Source organism: Melitaea cinxia, chromosome 5 (genome assembly GCF_905220565.1).
Source record: "Melitaea cinxia chromosome 5, ilMelCinx1.1, whole genome shotgun sequence".
NCBI classification, from domain to species: domain Eukaryota; kingdom Metazoa; phylum Arthropoda; class Insecta; order Lepidoptera; family Nymphalidae; genus Melitaea; species Melitaea cinxia.
The window spans coordinates 5886139-5905698 of record NC_059398.1 but is presented as its reverse complement, the minus strand read 5'-3'; the positions used below and the strand labels follow the sequence as shown (position 1 = coordinate 5905698).

At 34.0% G+C, this 19560-nt stretch overlaps 1 protein-coding gene and 1 long non-coding RNA gene across 2 annotated transcripts in view; one reads left to right on the top strand and one right to left on the bottom strand.

The window, feature by feature from the left end:
- Positions 1–9278, top strand: part of LOC123653461 — a 30080-nt gene extending 20802 nt beyond the window's left edge. The window contains exons 2-12 of the mRNA XM_045589458.1: positions 311–407; positions 1934–1990; positions 2169–2278; positions 2606–2830; positions 3440–3622; positions 4543–4718; positions 4808–5011; positions 5461–5685; positions 5788–6003; positions 6546–7742; positions 9069–9278. Coding sequence (XP_045445414.1) covers positions 311–407; positions 1934–1990; positions 2169–2278; positions 2606–2830; positions 3440–3622; positions 4543–4718; positions 4808–5011; positions 5461–5685; positions 5788–6003; positions 6546–7742; positions 9069–9129 — 2751 coding nt within the window. The 3' untranslated portion in view covers positions 9130–9278. The remainder of the gene's footprint in view (positions 1–310; positions 408–1933; positions 1991–2168; positions 2279–2605; positions 2831–3439; positions 3623–4542; positions 4719–4807; positions 5012–5460; positions 5686–5787; positions 6004–6545; positions 7743–9068) is intronic.
- A 5684-nt stretch (positions 9279–14962) lies between these two features.
- On the bottom strand, positions 14963–18425 carry LOC123653989. The gene is made up of 2 exons (XR_006743171.1): positions 18338–18425; positions 14963–15344 (listed from the first exon to the last, which is right to left on the bottom strand). It is a non-coding gene; the product is annotated as an uncharacterized LOC123653989 (long non-coding RNA).
- Between the last annotated feature and the right edge of the window lie 1135 nt (positions 18426–19560).

Sequence of the window (19560 nt, the reverse complement as noted above, 5' to 3'; positions counted from 1 at the left end):
GCTCCAATGTGGTTAGCGGATATATTCCCTACTATGAGTCACAATCGCTATCAGGTGTACATGATAACAACCGGGACCGACGGCTTAACGTGCTCTCCGAGGCACGGTGGGAGACCCACAAGGACTGCACAAATACTCAGACCACGGCAAACATCTGTGTGGTCAATTCAAATGTTTGTCATGTGCGAGGATCGAACCCGCAACCGCCAGCGCAACAGCTACAAGCCAGTGCTGTGAACATTGCGCCAACGCATCGTTAAATGAGAAAAAGGCTTCGTAGCTTTTTTTGATGAGCAATATTTTTTTCTAGATGGAAAATTTGATAAAAGAGATGCAGGATCCAGAAACCGGCGTACCAGTTCGGAGTCAAAAATTGTTTCTTAGTGTTATACCTTCGGCTTTTATGGGTAAGACATTTTTATTTTTTATACTATTACCTATTTATCTAAAATCAATAAGTTATAAATACTGACTGTAAAGTATATATTATATTACTTAATATAGTAACAAAAATAAATTAAATAATTAAACAATTGACACCTAACAGCTAGGAGAGACAAAAGCAGTAAAACGACTACAGATATATGTGTAGTTTATGCAAGTATAGGTTATTTACGTAAAATTTACCCACAGATCAATTCAACAAGAGGACAAAAAACGTAGATGACTCAATAATTCAGTAATTAAAACTATACCTACATTGCCAAAACGTTATGTTGTAATAAATTAATTTTAATTATAATTACTTGATTTGAATTTTGAATGAATTATGTTTATTAAATCGATATGAAATAAATATGTTGTTTAAGCCTTAGTCTAGGCATTGCGTGGAAGTCTCAATACTGTCTGCGGGGTCTAATTGCAAAATCAATAGTGAACGCATCGACATTCTGCGTCGGACATTCACCGAGACGCGCACACATGATTTCTTACTCTGGATTGCATTGATTATTAAGAAATGTATAGACAATGTAAATTATTTGATGTGTGATGTGATTCGCGCGTCATTTCATGTTCAATTTACAAAACCAATATTTCTTTGTTCAACGAATCAGATAAGAGTTGATTTAAATATTTAGCGTAAACTTTTCAAAATTAAAACAATTTTTACAAATTTTATTAATATTCACTCATAATCCTGCTTTTAAGAATTGGCTTTTTTATTTTAAAATACAATAATAATAATATTCTCTTAATTTATTGTTATAAACAGACTGAGTATAAAACAATTCTACTGATATCTAAGATTTTTATTTTTGTGTTACCCACATTAGGAATTCTAAACATTTTTTTGAATATCATATCAAAAATTGACCGCTCCAGCGGGGTTCGAACCCGCGTCTCCGACGTACCGTGTCGGCGCTCTAGCCAATTAAGCTATGGAACGATACACCCGCTTAATATAATCGATAATAAAAATCTTAGATATTAAAAATAGCACGGTGTCGTCTCCTGTCAAAGATTTTCATTGTAATATGAAACTTTGAATAGTTACGGGTTTCTGTAAAGAGCTCACTATAGACGGCGCCACGGTTCGCTTAAACCGAAATTAAAAAGTATCATATCGAAAATTTCGCTCGAGCGGGTGCATCGTTCCATAGCTTAATTGGCTAGAGCGCCGACACGGTACGTCGGAGACGCGGGTTCGAACCCCGCTGGAGCGGTCAATTTTTGATATGATATTCAATTCTACTGATATTATGATGCCACAAAAAATTGTTACTATACCTACGTATATGTCACCAATTTTTATATTTTTTAAATGACTAAACTTACACTAGTATGTATTGAATAATGTTACAAATTAAAAATGTTATGTTATAAAAAGTTTGTTGTAGAAAGCGATGTTACAGAATAAGTACCAAATTTTTTCCCTCTTGTATTCTAACTAAAAGCCATTAAAAAAAATTAAATACGCTTATTTTTATTTCAGGATATGATCTTGTTGAATGGCTTATGGAGCGATTTAACCTAGATGAAACTAGTAACGGTAAGTAAAACCCTTTCTTTAAACATCATAGTATTTTTCAGTACTATTAGATGTTCCATCCTAAAATTAATCTGGTTCTTCCACTTCTTGGCTGATGTGATACCCTTAGAAATAAATGTATATTACAAAAATCGTAGGACTGTATCATTTCATCAATAACTATTTTATTCCTTTTCAGTTGAAGCAATACATTTAGCCAATCAACTATGTCAATATGGTTACTTCTTTCCTGTCAACGATTCGAAAAACCTTGTGTTAAAGGATGATTCTTCTCTTTATAGATTTCAAGTGAGTATAATTAGAAATATAACAATGCCAGGCATAAACACTTTCAACACATCTGAACAGATAGTCTAAGTCCCCTATATCGTTTCGTATTTTTGTAATATGTTCTGCATGTACTTCACTATTTCCCATTTGGAGTGCAGTCTTTTTTTTAGAACTATGTACTGAGAATAATTCTTAAGTATTAAAAGATCACGAGTAAGTAACACTTTGATATTGTTCTCTTGCACTTATTTGTTAAATGTAACAGTTTGGGTTAGTTTAAATAAAAACAGAAGTTGCGAATTTTTACAATGTTACATTTTTATATTTAATTTGTGTATTTCTTAGAGTCCTTACTATTGGCCATGGCAAGGTCCACGCGTTGCGGGAGCCGGCTCGAGCGCGCCCACGCTCGGGCCCGACAACGTGGAGTACGCCATCTACCTCGTCAAGCGCACACTACGAAACAAACAGCGCCACGGTCTTGAAGACTATGAGCAAGAAGCGCTCGCTAACTTGAAGAAGAACCTTGCCGCCAAATGGGACTTCATTACTATGCAGGCGGAGGAGCAGGTGATATTATAGAGCAGAATAATTATACGATTCTAGCGGATTGTCGTGGATTGTTGACCTTTTCTTTTTTTTCCAAACCTATATAAATAGGAATTAACTAACATTCATCGCAATCGTTTTAATGATTTTCGCTAGAGATTTATTTGACTTTAAATGATATATTTTGTAACTGTATCTAAAACGAACAAAATAATTGATAATTAACTAACATAAACTCAAAATAAAGAGTTATTAGGTAGGTACATATAATTCATTGCAGATGTGGACTAACTTTCTTTATTTACTGTTAGTCACTATTAAATAAAGGTTAAATGTAATTACAAACCAAATAACTTTTTACGAGAAAATATATGTCACGCTTTTCCATTTATATCATTAGAATTTTAATAAACATATTGCTCTCAGAAGCTTCCTATTTAAAAACTAAATTTTCAATACGCTAATTACTGATTTATGTCGTGTCCTAAATTTTTTCGAAAAAAATGCTTTACTATTGATAAGACCGAGTTTCTACATCTTTTTATTTTGTTTTTGTTGTTTGTATTTAATTTTTGGTGAACATTAAAGAACACAATGTATGAAATAAATCATAAGTATGTTTTGAATTAGGTTCGACTGGCAAAAGATCGGAAGAAAGGTGACAAGATAGTGAGCGACAGTCAAGAACGCGCCTACTGGCGAGTGGCGCGCCCTCCGCCCGGTGTGCCGAGCGCGCTCGAACCCTGCCCCGTACCGGTGCGCGCTCGACATCCGCGCCTCAAGAAGCGCTCGATGCAGCAACTTACACGAGAGGTTAGAAATAAAACTGATTTTATATAGTTAACTAGCTGTGCCCTGCGATTTTGCGATTTCTGCGATGACGCCGCGTTGGCGCAACGGTTACAGTCATGGATTGTGCCTGTTGCGCTGGTGGTTGCGGGTTTGATCCCCGCACATGACAAACATTTATATTGGCCATACAGGTGTTTGCCCTGGTCTGGGTGTTTGTGCAGTCCCTGTGGGTCTCCCCACCGAGCCTCGGAGAGCACGTTAAGCCGTCGGTCCCGGTTGTTATCATGTACACCTGATATCGATTACTCATAGTAGGGTATATATCCGCCAACCCGCATTGGAGCAGCGTGTGGATTAAGCGCTGATCCTTCTCCTACATGGGGAAAGAGGACTATGCCCAGAAGTGGGATAGTAAAGGCTGAAGCGATAGCCCTGCGATTTCACACGCCTTAATTTGAAAAGAAAAACGTATTAAAAATTGTATAGCCTATAGCTTTCCTCGATAAATGGACTATCCAATTCAAAAATAATTTCTCAATTTGAACGTGTAGTTTTTGAGATTAGCGCGATCATACAAACAAACTCTTCAGCTTTATAATATTAGTTTAGTTTTGTTGTTAAATAGTGACCAAAAGTAATCTCGTTTGACTTAAAAATGTTCAATAGATTTTAATTTCTCAACAATACTCGATAATTAAAATGTGCTCTACTTATATGATAATTAGTTTACAATACAGTCCGAGAACATCCAAATGAAAAAAAAAAATAAAGATTTAATATCTATGCTGATAATCCAAAATCGTATTTTATCTGCAATCCTTTTCTTTCTCTTTTTGTAATAGTTTACATATAAATATTTATGGAACTGATTCTGAGTTATTAAGTTAGGAGCAATGTTTAAATATGTCTTATCTACTAAAACTAATGATTTCATTTTTCAGATCGAGCTTCTTAAAGCTAGTTTAGATCGTACGAGAGTAAAAACTTCTATCGCACTTGATGCCCTAGTAGCGTACACAGAAACCTTCGCCGCATACGATACCTGGCTAACACCACCACAACCTTCTAATCCTTGGATAAGTGACGACACACTCTTCTGGCAGATCAACAGTCCTATGTAAATTAAACTACATCTTACAATAGATAATAAAGAATAATAATAAAAGTAATCGTTTTATATACATGGTATGGTATACTTTTTGGCAGTGTGGAAGTTCCAAGTGAAAAGCGCGTGCAGAGATGGGCACTTTCCATGGAAGAATTGGTATCGGATCCAACTGGACTACAAGAATTTACTAGTTTCCTTCGAAAAGAATATTCTCATGAGAATATTCGATTTTGGCTGGCTGTAATGGATTTACGACGAAGTAGTACTAAACAAATTCCCAAAAAACTCGATGACATTTATGAGTAAGTAAAACTTTCAAATATCATCGAACTTTGAAGATGTTAAAAAATAACTTAACATTATTTTGTTTTAGTATTTTTGTCCTCCTCTAGACCTCTCGATCTACTATTTCATTTAAATATATATTTGCTTTTGTCAGCCGGTATACCGTATATTTAAAAAAGTAGGTAGACAAAATAGACTTAGATCAACCGATCTATAAAGTACCGATATCTAACTTCTATCTGCCATGTTACTTAAATTTAGTAAAGGTACAGCTTACTGGGTACGTATATCTGTAATTTATACGTAAAACAGGATATTTAGCATGTTCTACATTTTTGAATTCCCGATATTTCAATACAGGGGATGCACTGTATATCTGTCACATTTATGTCCTTACAACACTAGTGCTAAATTTGTCATCACGTATAAATTCTACAGTCTAGCAACGATATTTATCAATTTTCAGGGAGTTCCTAAAGCCAGGCGCACCTTGCGAGATAAACATCGACGGTGCAACAGCGGAACGGGTAGCGGAAGGTATCCGCAGTGGTTCTCGGTATGCTTTGGACCACGCAGCGGATCACGTCTACGGACTACTGCTCAAAAAGGACTGCTATCCGCGTTTCATCCGTTCAGACCATTTTCAACGGCTACTCACTGAGGGACGAAATGTTCATCAGAAGAAAGCCAAGTTCGTATTTAATATGCGAAATAATTTAATAATTTAATTAATACATTTATGCAATACTGAAAAAAAAAATCTTATTTAATGTCTAAAAAAACTTGTCCACAGATTTTTCAATTTCGGCGGGCAGGTGAAAAAGAAGCCTGGTTCTACAAGCGGCAGCGGTGGCAGTGGTAGCGCGGCGCTCTCTCGGCGCCGCGGCTCCGACCGCTCGCTGTCAGGCTCCGCCCACGAGCTCGCCGTGTGCGCGGTGCAGCCCCCTCGCGCACCCGACCCGCCGCCTCACAGCCACAGCCAGTCCAACCTCTGCGATATCCCCTTTAGGTAGACATATCTAGCAGTATTTACGTTCACTCCTCTCATCCGGAAAATTACGGCTTTACATAGTGCAGAAAGAGTTTTTTTTTTAATACGACTAGGTAAGCAAACAATCGCACGGTCCACCTGATGTTGTTACCGTATCCTAAAGATGCCTTGAACACCAAAAGCATCGCAAGCATTTAACCTTACCCCTGAGCTCTCCCCAGGAGCTCTGGTCACTTTACTCACAACAAGAACAAATTATTTAAGAACAGTATTATTTAGCTGCGATCTTCTGTAAGGTTGAATTGCTCCACCAATCAGGCTGCTTAAAATTTTGATTACGATATTTACTGCTGTGCCCTAACTCACTAAGCCTCTGATGATTTTAACTGATTGAGATTGCCCATAACTTGTAAAGCTAATAAAATTTTAGATCTAGGTAAGGTTACTCTTTAGTCTACATGCTCCAAATTTCAATATTTAACCGTACCTTGTTCGGTGTAAATAGCTTCTTTAAAAAAAAACCTTTATGCTGTATAATTATGTACGTTTTATTATTTCAGGGATCCCCTCGACGATGATACCGCTGACGTGCTTCCTTGGGAGAGTGCAACACGAGATACGTCATACGGAACGACGAGACGAAGACAAGATTCGACAGCTGATTCCGGCAGCTCCTCGTCGGACGTCAGCGCGGCGGTGGTGGCGAGCGAGCGCACGCGGCGGCTGCCGCAGCAGAGCACGCTGGACGGCGGGCTGCGGGGCGCGCCGCCGCCGCTGCGGCGCCTGTCGGCCGTGGAGCCGCGCCACCTCGCGCCGCTCACGTCGCCCCCGCACTCCCCGCGGCAGCCGCGCGTGGCGCCCGCTCCACCCGTCGTGGCGGCACCACTACCGCACCATCCGACACCCACAATAAGCGTCAGTTCGGCACCAGACGACGAATCGGCAGAGTCACCTACCAGAACAGCCTCGCCCGACGACCGTCGCTCTATAGCTCACTCCGAGGAGCCATCGTCGGTGTTCGCCTCCGCAGACGTAACGCCCACTGAACCTGCTCAAGTATTCGCTGAACGTTGCGCGATGGTTGTAGACGCTAAGGAGGCCGGCAATACTAATACTAATGTTTTAAGCGTGGATGTACGAACGTCATCTATCGAGGTGCCGACAGCTACCGCATCGGTGGAATCTAACGTTGACTCGCATACAGAATCGAACAAGACTTGTGAAAAGCCAAAGGCAAATTCACAGACGGACTCGAAAAAGGAAATAACGCAATCATCCGAGGATGATGTTGCGTCCGTACGTCTGCCGTCCCGAGAGCCGTCAGAGACGCGAGATATTCCTCCGACGACCAGCAAGGAAGAAATTGTAGAAAGAAAGGAAGAGGAAGTAAAAAAGAAAGAGAAGGAAGGCGAGACCGCAAGTGTTATGTCGAGTGTTGTATCGGTGTCGGAGTGTAGTAAGACGGAAGGTCCGGAGGTGACAACTGGTGCCCTTTCGGCAGGGCGAGCGCCCGTGGCGCCGCTTGCTGTCTGCGAGGACATCGGTGTCGACGATGACAACGTAGACAAAGTGCCTTCGGTGCCACCGCAAAGACTCTCCGTAGATTCCAAAGCGGCGTCCGAGTCAGACGCGACAAAAAAAATTGCTCATAGAGACGAACTGTCGTCGGTTTCTGAATCCGATATTGTTATGCGTGATAGTAAAAGTGGAGTCAGTGAGCGTAAGCAGCGAAACGACATTTGTCCCTGGGAGGACGAGTAAGTACGGTTTTTCGCTAATCATTGTTTGTAGAAATGTAGTTAGTCGTCAAACTGTTGGTACATTTTTTGCACTGTATAGCGCGGGTAGGGTTAACTCTAGAATATATATAAGCTCGTAATAATGTATTTTAGTGTCACTGGTTTAGTGAATCACATGACAAATAAAATAATATATAAATTAGCTTAAAGTAATTTCAATTCTAATATTTAGATCTTTTTTTTTGGAAATGCTTGTTAAATGCACTATATTAACACAAAACCGTTAGTTTAGCTTAAACAGTTACTTAAAATTTATCTTAAAAGTTTCTTTTGCCACTTTGTTACTTTTAGGTCGAGAAAAATCAAAACATCTGCAATTTTAAGAAAATACCAAGACTTACAAGTTACTAGTTGACAATAATCGTTGTAAAGAAAAAACAAAAAAAAACAACAACGTGCGGACGTTCATATAAATTTAACTTAGGCAAGCCTGTATAGTTTTATTTTTCCCAATTGCGTTTTCTTATTTTGAGTATCACATTATTAGCTATTTATTTTAACATGTTTCGTTATTGTATCGGTTTTATTTTTAATTTCATTATATTATTATTACTACTCTAATACCTAAGGGATGAAAAAACATAATTTAAATAATGGTATGAGTATTTAACATAAATATATAATAATTTTAGAGAGTAATACGTATAAAGTAATTTTATACCACGCAATAATAGTATAAAATGTTTTATTTAAAATTGTTGTTTTGTTTTTATCCTTTTAGTACCAGTTTGTTTAAAATATTAAAAAATATATATTATTTTGCTTATGCTTCTTATTTAAAAATTGTTATTGACAATATATTTTACCTTAATATACAGTATGATTTTATTTAAACAGTATATTTTTGTATTATTTATTCAAGATTTATATATTTTATGCATACGTAACTAACCAAGAAGAACCAACCTCGTAACCAAACCTCGAGGCTCTTTTAATACGTTTATTAATGTACATCTTTATAAATCAAATGAGAACAAATCGGGAAAGACATATCAAAATTATAAAAAATGTGGAGTTATATGAAACAGAACCAAAGGAATATATAAATATGTAGTTTAAAAGAAACATTTAATATGCGCGAGTCATGAATAAAATAATTTCTCCAAATGTTTTTTAGATACATTTCTGGTCTAAACTGGTTTTAGACCATTGATAAGTAAGTGTATCACAAACATAATATTAAATTAACTTTTCAATTATGATTTCAATTTGATAGAAGCAAAATGTAGTATTTATCAGTATTTACGTATGCTCCATGCAATTGATACGGTTTTTCTTTTACAGGAATCCCTGCGAGAGCGATACTCCGTTCGTTAAAACTTACGCTACACTCGGCTACTTATAGTTTATATATGTAGATAAAAAATCAGAATGTTGTAATGTCAGGGTTTAAGTAAATAATTTTTATGTTTCAGTAATAAAATGTAGATTAAATTATTATAATTATGTAACTATACGAATACTTTGAAGTAAATGATCGTTAACTATTAGAAAGTTCAGCCTTTTATTCAATTTAATTATCTTTTTTTTTAAACATAAAGCAAATGAAATGCGGATACAGTGAGTACTAATTACATACTTGGTAGACATTTGCGACAACGCGCTTGCGATGCTTTTATATTCGCTTACCATCAGGTGAACATTCACCAGCTTACTCTTCAAGTCAAGTGTGCGTAAAAAAAATGTACTTGTTTAATCAGTAGGAGGTTAAATAGCAATATTTATGTAAGAAATTACAATGTTTACATTCATAGATTACAAATAATCTTATCTGACAAATAAACTGAACAATAATGGTGAAAAATAAAAGTTTATCATATATTTTTACCCATTGGATCGTTATATGTTAGTTTACCATCAACAGCTAAAACGTGGCTTTAAAATGTATAACTACAAACGAATACAATGCGTTTGTACGTATCCTGAGGTATAATGCTTATTTTTTTAATCTTAGTTACCAATTAGGTGCAATATTCCGTACTATACGTACTATTCAAGAATTGTCCTAAAATTGTGATTCTTTAACTTATTATATTTTAGTATAATTTTCAATTTAAAGTTATTCTATACTGTTAGAAATTTTGATACACAATTATAGGTAATGTTCATACGCTACTGTGTTACATACAGCATTCACAAAGATTCAAATTTATGTGTGCTAATAAGTAACCTGACAGATGTTGTCATATCTTGAAAACTGTCAAACAAACGAAACTTCACGAACTTGGAAAAAAAAGTTTTGTTTACAGATAATTTCCAATTTTCTGCTGTTTTCATACCGTAAGAACAACTTCGAGAACGTATTTTAATATTGCCTGCTAAAAGTCTGGTTTGATTGGCTTTTGCTAAATATAATATAGCCTGGCCAGGAATATTCCAGCCAACCCCTTCGCTATTTATCTTTAACATACTAAAGAAGGTAATCATTTAATTTTTATATAATAAGCAGAATGGTGAAGAACGTATCTATTTCGGATCTTAGACTAATAACAGAAGATAATAAATAAAAATAATTTCTAAAAGCCATATTAACGGGCCAAGGTACAAGTATCGGTTATCAGCACGGAAATTGAACACTCGGCGACAGACTAGAGGTCGTTTTGCGCATCGTGCTGAAAACGCACATAGAAAACCGTTAATATTTAATATCGATTAAATTATTATTTCTATACCCATAAAATATTTAAGTTGAAGATCAGCGAAAAATAACCAAGTCGATATCTGTATTTTTTTTTTTATAATAGAAATTTAAGATAAGTTTTAAAAAATATCGCGACATACGCCATCAGCGTTTAAAGATTCTCCAGGCTGGCAATTTGGTAGCACAATTATCATATTTCTGTTTTGCAAATGATCAGGCAAATCTACAACAGTGTGTTTTTGTTTTGTGCCTTTTCCTGCAGCTATCTTCGCTTTCATTTGTTCTAATTCATAAGGAAAAACAATATGACTATTATAGCAATATAACTGTAATAAAATTTGGTAATTTGAAAACTAAATTTCAAGAACAAAATAAAATAATAAATAAAGGATATATTAATATAATTTGAATAACTGAACGTAAAACTTTAAATTAATAATGAAGTATAGAATTAACTAATTAATTACCGATGAAGGCTATAGACAATATAATATTTTAATATCTTTTTTTCTCAAATTGACGCGGGTGGAACCGCGCCGCACAGCTAGTATTGACGCGATATTATGATAAAACTAGAAGTTCCTTTTATTCTTTAAATTTAATAAACGCAGGCATATAAGCACACTTTGATTAATGGTAAAAATGGAAAATATATTTTATAATTAAATTGTATTTTTAAAAAAATGGCCAAAATTGGCGTGAACTCATGTGTTTTGCCCATAGTCACCGCGCTGGGCAAGCCGGTTGGTGACCGCGGGGCTGGCTTTGTCGCACCGAAGATGCTGCTACTCGTCTTCGGCCTTTGTATTTCAAAGCCAGTAGTTGGATTGTTATCCCGCCATCGGTCGACTTTTTAAGTTCCAATGTGGTAGTGGAACTGTGTTATCCCTTAGTCGCCTCTTATGACACCCACGGGAAGAGAGGGTGTGGTTATATTCTTACAGCCGTAACCACACAGTACCCTTGTACAATGAGATCAACAAAAAAGGTTAAGTGAAAGATATAACAGGATGATGATGCAATATTACATACAATTTTACGACATTTAGAAAAAGAAGTATGAAAACAAACTTCCTAGCACACATTACTAGATTCACAACAACTCTTTTCAAATAATGTGAAAAAGTGGCACTTGATGATTATATACCATTGTATGATTTGCTCAGTGAAAATAACGCTGCACTTAACGTTTCACGCTGATGGACAGCTACGAGTAATGAATATTGCTTGGCATAAAGTTACTTCCTTTATAAATTGATATTCAATAGTCCTTAATAACATTAGACTCTATTTTTTATACAAATCTGTGTATATTTTATCTTCTACTTGTAACACTTATCACACAGTCTCTAATATAATCGAAACAGAATTATTATATACTAGCTATGCCCGCGACTTCGTTCGCGTGGAATTTAACAAAAGTTGTTTTTCAATTCGCAAAGTTATAAAATAAATCAATTTCTAAAATAAAAGTAGCCTTAGTTACTCCTTCTTACATTAGCTATCTGCCAGTATAAGTACCGTCAAAATCGGTCCAGCCGTTTCGGAGATTAACCGGAACAAACAAACAGATAGACAGACAAAAATTGTAAAAAATGTTATTTTGGTATATGTACCGTGTATACATCCATAAGCATTTAGTAAAATGCGGTTATTTTAATATTACAAACAGACACTACAATTTTATTTATTTGTATGGATAAATTAAAAAGTACCTACTTACGTAAGTAATTAAAAAACGAGTAAAATATAAAAAAAATTTGCTTAACAAACAAACTGTTAGAATGTTAGCAAGTAAAAATTGTAATAAAACATGTCGGTTACTAATGTTAACAGAATTGTCACTTCATTTTATGCGAAACGAGATAGAAATTTCCTGTTACGGCATTTACTTGTATTAATCTTAATTATAATAATTATAATCTTAATTACAGTTATTATTTTTTTAGTTTACAGTTAGAATTATTTTGTCTTCGATCAATGAGTCTTGTCTGTATTGATATACGGCGGAGAGACGTGGACACTGACGATGGACTAGTCCAAAAGTTTAAGGTCACTTAACATGCTATGGAACTCGCAATAAGTATTTCTCAAAGATAGGTTAAAAATGAGACTATGCTATATATACTATGCAATCAGGAGTCTGAAGTTGCAGCAGACCGGTCGTGTGTGTCGCACGATCGATTCCAATTGTTATTCCTAGAAGTTGTAAATATAATTGATTACTCTAAATCTATATATTACTCTAAATATATATATTAATAAGTAAATCAAAACCTTTGTACTCCTTTTTACGAAACTTGCTTATACGGAGGATATGAAATTTTCCACACTTATAGTTTATAGAGAGAAAAAATTCATTAAATCAATAAAAAACATTACACACACTACCTTGTAATTGACACACACATACATACATAGGTATATATATACTCTTTTGTTTATTTTTAAAGTCTGTGGTTAAATTATGGTCGAATTTCGACCACTGAGCGATCACTAGTTTGTCTAAATATACATTTTCATTTAATTAGAAAATATTTTTACTTAAAGTTTCTGCAGTACATACGAAAGATGGTTAATTCTATCAAGTACAAAATATCACTGAATAGGAAACATTAACTTATTGTATAATATTTTTATAAGTATTATTGTACCTATTGTTGACTTTCTCTTGATAGTTAATTGATAAGATTATATTTTATATTAACATAATAATAGGTATATACTATAAGTTATAACAAATTGTATGTTTAGTCCCTAGAAACATTTAAATTAACTATAAAGCTATATAGAACACAAATCAATCAAGTCACTTTCAGCAGCATGCGTAAAAGTGACCACGTTGAAGTTACTCATAAAGTGGTAACTAAACGCATCTCTGGCGTTTGGGTGTATGCTATGTTTGTTTTGTCGTTGCGTACACTTGTTTTCCCTTTTCTACGTATCGTTTTTTATAAGTTACCCAAGACAAAGAATGGATAACGGACTTTGACATGTTGCTTATGATAAACATTTAGTTATTTACGACGTCGTCGAAATATAAGGATTTTCTAAATGACAATCGCGTTAGTCTCTTACAAAAAAAAAGGACATTCATTTTGACCCTTTGTAATGGTAATCAAATAGTCTTTTCCTAAGTTATAAGCAGTAATATGTCATATTTTAAAGAGTTAAATTATCAGTTCATTTTACGATACTGATATATTTTATTTTCTTTTACAGAAATTCCTGTGAAAATGACGCTCCGTTTGTGAAAACTTACGCAACTTTGGGTTATTTATGATTTATCTATACAAATATCAAGAATATTTTGTGAGTTATAGAAAAAAAAATATAGCTTTTATGTTTCGTAATAAAGAAATTAGATTAAAATTATTATGTAATTATATTAATGAGTATTTAATAAAATAAATGATCGTTAATTATTATTAGAAATGGCCGTTTTTATTACACATCTATTAGCGATATAAGTAGATTTCTACATTTATGTTAACAATATATCTAAGAAACCACAATATAACATAATTGTTTTGGTCATATTCATATTATATATTTATTTTTTATACTTTTTTTTAAATAGCTGCATTAACTATCTTCAATGAGATTTTTAACCAAATTCAAAAAAGAAGGAAGTTCTTAATTCAAATGTATTTTTATGAGTATTAGTTGCCTATAACTTTTTACTCGTTGTGCTGATTTTGATAATTCTTTTTTTAATTTTGGAAGCGGGTGCTTGTGACGAGGCCTTGAGTTATCTCTTATAATGCGTATTTACTTGACTATTTTTTGTCGTCCTACGTTGTAATTCTAAACGTCGACAAGTATGTCGATGTAATTGAAGTTGGTTTTTTGTCATTTACAAGTAAACACAATTATTTTATTTCTACTTCCTCATAATTTTTTACTGGATGCACCGATTTTTATGATCCTTTTTTCTAATTTTAAGCTGGTGCTTTTCGTGTTTTGCCATTTAATTTTTATTGAAATCTGACGATTCCTTTATGAGTAATTCCTAATAGGACGTATTGAATTGATTATTTTTTTCGACTGCTACGTTATATTACTTTCAATGAAAACTATTATGCTAACGCAAATACTTTCTTTTGAATTTGTACAACACGGTGAAAGAAAACCAGCATTATTTCAGACAATTTTATAACCGAAATCTTATATATAAAAGTCTTGTATCACAATGTTAGTAACAACATTCCTCCGAAACGAGTGGACCGATTTTTTAAAATTTTGTTTGGCGATTTTTTAAATCGGGTAAGTCTGAAGATCGGCCAACATCTTCTTACGCCTAATTTATAGGTGGGGGTGTATTAATTTGGTTAATAACATATATGGAAAAACAACGTTTGCGGGGTCAGCTAGTGTTTATATACAAATGTACATAAATTGTAATATTTTTTAGTAAAAATGATAACTTTTTCTTAACAAAACACATATGTATAATTTTAAATAAAGAATTAATTGCGTTTTATATGAGGAAAGGTATATAAGTAGGTACAATAGGCAGGTAAATAAAAATAAACAATTGAATGATATCTTAATTTAATTAGATTTAAATAAATCATAATCAGTTTTTATAACAGCGTCCAAAAACACAATAGAATAAATAATACATGTACATATTTATTTCTAAAAATATTTATAATTTATTAATCCGAAAATTTAAAACTCGAAAGAATATTAAGAAATCATCTGTTGTTTAAAACACATCCCGGCAAATTCCATCTTCGCCTCGTTGTTGTCCAGGTAGACAATTGTCCGGGACTACGACATAATTAGTCTGACTGAAAGAATTTACTTTTGAGCTATCGATATCTGCGGCTTTTTCTTCTGCGACTACTTTTTCTTTAATCTGGTCATCCAATTCAACGGGTTTGTCGACACGGCCGCATTTATCTGCCATTTTTCTGTTACAAAAGATAAATTATTAATTAATTAATTTGTATTTATAGATAACTTTGAGATTATTTATTTGAATGAATGTAGATATTATATACACCTGAATTTCAGAATATTTTCTTTATTTTAACTGTGAGATCATGTTTCTTAGTTGTAAGTCAACTTTTAACGCAGGTATTGATTTATTTACGACTAGCTGTGTCCGCGACTTCGTCCGCGTGGAATTTAACAAAAAAGTTATTGTTCAGTTTGCAAAACTAAGATAAAAGTAGCCGAAGTTACTCCTTATTACATGATCTGCTAGTGTTCCGTCAAAATTGGTCCAGCCGTTTCAGAGATTAGTCGGAACAAACAGACAGACAGACAAAACTTGTAAAAAAATGTTATTTTAGTATATGTACCGTGTATACCTACATCTATATACATTCAGTAAAAAGCGCTTATTTTAATATTAGACAAGCAGACACTCCAATTTTATTTATTTGTATAGATATAGATAGTATATAGAATAAGTGACCATTATATTACGATGCCTTAGGCTTTTCTTTCAGATTTAAAACATGTGAATATTATAATTTTGGAGAAGTGTCAACGATATTAGACTGATATGTTTGCCTAAACATACAACTAAAACATTTTAGTAAGTAATTTACCTTATTTGACATTACTTAAGCAAAACACGGTAAACAATATTAAATTATATCAACAATGACATCATATGACACAAATATCAAGTGTACATAAAATTTCTGGGAACAATATAAACGTTATTAACAAAATAAGATGATTTAGCAAAGGTAATATTCCTTTACTTAGTACAAATATACATATTAGAATCTTTCAATGACTTGTGTACCATGAAAAACTATCAATACTACTTTTTAATGAGTATTTAAATCATATAATATTTAGACTTCAGTATCTACAGCGCACAGAACCTATCGCTCAAATCCGTATAGTATAGCAAGCCATCATCAGCTCAGCCTATTGCAGTCCACTGCTGGACATAAGCCTCCCCAAGTTTGCGCCAGACATCCCGGTTTTCCGCAATCCTCATCCAGCTTACACCGGCAATCTTACGTAGATCGTCGGTCCAACGGGCCGGAGGACGTCCCACACTGCGTTTGCCAAGACACGGTCCAGGACCCGTCAAGCCAATTGTGTTTAATAGAGCTAAGTGTATTATTCTAAATAAATAAGTATTTGATGACATTCGAGCGATATTACTATGGGGTGAACTATATACTACTACAATATCATAATATTGAACTGAGCTTTATACAGCATACCAAGCAGCTTAAGGAGAAACTGGATGCACGAAATCGTACCAAGAGCAACCAATGCAGAGAATAAATTACTGAAAATCCCACAATACCATATAACCAATCAGCTGTATGGTGCAAATACTTTGTACTAGACACTGAAAACAATACAACTATTTTTTTTTTTCAATTCGTTTTTGTTGTATAAACTGTTCATACTTTAATTTGAAGATTAAAAAATGGTAAAAAATTATGTTTAAAGAAATTATACTTATCTAATACTATTAAACGAGCAATTCTTGTATATATATATATATATATATATATATATATATATATACGCTACACGCTATTTAAAAATAGGGGTTGGTGGTAGAAGGATGAAAATTTAGAGTTGTATGTATTTTTCAAAGCCAAATCATAATAAAATAAAAAATAAATAATTTATCTATTAATTAAAAAAAATTAGGGATGGACTACCCTTAACATTTAGGGGGATGAAAATAGATGTTGTTCAATTCTCCGACCTACCCAATATGCACACAAAATTTTATGAGAATCGGTCAAGCCGTTTTGGAGGAGTTTAACTACAAACACCGCGACACTAGAATTTTATATATTAGATATAGAATCTGAATCTCGGCAACGGCTCCAACGATTTTCATGAAATTTAGTATGCAGGGGATTTCAGGAGCGATAAATCGATATAGCTAGGATTCATTTAAACTTAGAAATATTTCTGCAATCTTACTATTCAATAATAAGTATTTACAGGAAACTAGATACTAATTTTATTAACAAACTCTCAAATATTACGTAAAAGAAAACATAACAAAATAGAACTATAAAAGTTACTGTAATATTAAACCTCTATGGTGTAGTTGTACGAGTATTCGCCTAAAACACCGACAGATTGTGGGTTCGATTCCCGCTCGGAGTGGATATACAAATATTACTTTCGGGTTTATATGTTTCTCCTTGTGGGTCTCCTCACCATGCCTTGGAAAGCAAGATAAGCCGTTGGTCCCAGCTGTTATCATAAATACCTGATAGCGATCGTTACTCATAGTAAGGAACATATCTGCCAATCCCCAGTGGAGTAGGGTGGTGAATTAAGCTCCAATCCTTCTACTATATGGAGAAAGAGGCCTATGCCAAGCATTAGGATGTTATTTATTTATTTATTTACACTTTACTGTACATCAAACAAGAAATAAAATAAACAAGCAATATTAACAATAATTAGTAGAAAAATGTACAAAAGGCAGCCTTATTGCTTCAAAGCAATCTCTTCCAGGCAACCTTGATGTTACAGCCTGAATATGTATGCGAATGCTCTATTATATACTTAAACTTTTTTAATGATGATTTACAAGCAGTTCGAACAATTTCATTTAGTTCTTCGGACTTTTATACCACTTTTTTATCAAATCCTCGTTAGCAATAAGACACACTGTGCTTAGGAAAAAAACGAGTGTACTTTAGACCACACGGCTGAAGTAAAACTTTTTTAACTCCGTCTAGCTTATATCTCCCTCTCAACTTCCGTTCACCTCGCCCGATCACACTTTTCGTAGCGCTTTCATCACGCATTTACTAATAGCTTTTAGCTTACTCCAAGTCAAATGTGCGTAAAGAAGTTGTACTTCAAAAAATTACATTTGTAATTAGAAAGGGAACGATTTAGAACCTTTTCACTTAAGCACAACTAAATTAATGCGAAAATATGATTAACTCACTTGCTACACGCCTGCACAGAGCACAACGTCTACTTAGCGCTTTTCCTTATCTACGTTTGAACGTCTAACCGTTGTCCGTCTGTTTATATATAATACAATTGCTTGAAATATGTGTAAACAATGGCAAACCACTACGGTATTACTCATCGACGACTTTGGAATAGTCAAAATAGCTAACGGATCATTTCAAATAAATACTTGGAAAGTCAAATATTATATTTTAGTGGAGGCCATCCAGATGCTTTCTTTATGATTGAATTGTTCAGATTTATTTATTGATCTACCAGTAGTTATTACACTGAAACATTCATTACAAAACAGAGGATAATATTATGCGTAATCTAACAATAAGTGCGAAACTCGTGTAGGTTAACACCATATGCATATTATAAGTTAATTCAATATAGTTTGTAGTCGAAAGTTGGACCTTGGAATAGAAATTTTTTAAAAGAGATAACTCCTCGCCTTATTGCCTTCACTGGTGACTAGCGATTCAATGGGGAAACGCTGTCAGGATTCTTGGCACGATTCCATGCGGACATGATTTGTACCATAGCTATCTGTAAATATTTAGTTCTGAAGTTGTTAATTGTAAATATGTATAATAAAATGAATAATCGAATTAAAAAATATATAGTTAACAAATATTAAATCAGTTATTCAAATAGCGATTAAGCAAATGTCACAAAACTAACAATAAACAATATATAAAATAAATATTTTAAAATGACGTCGAATAGTAGATGGTAAGTCAATAATAGTAATAGTCTGTGTATGACAGTTATTCCCGGACCACGAAAGTTTGTAGACGTTCGGGACCTACTGTCAACTATTTAAAAAATAATTGAAAACGAAAGTATATGTAAAGTATAGCAGTAAAATTGTATAAGAACATTTCTATGAATGAACTTCACAATTAAACAGGAGTGTAACCCTATCCTACAGAGAGGACGAACCTACCTGAGGAAGAACCTCTCATCTGCTAGACACTATGTTCACTAGAGCAAAAGTGACCTAATATTTATCACACATCCCGCTTCATCATATATAATATAAAAATGAATCGCAAAATGTGTCGGTAAGCGCATAACTCAATAACGCCTGAACCAATTTTACCAATTCTTTTTTTTAAATATTCGTTGAAGTCCAAGGATGGTCCCAGAAAAATTCGAATAATTTCCGGGAAAACCCTAAAAACAGCCCTTTTCTTTTTCCCATACAAA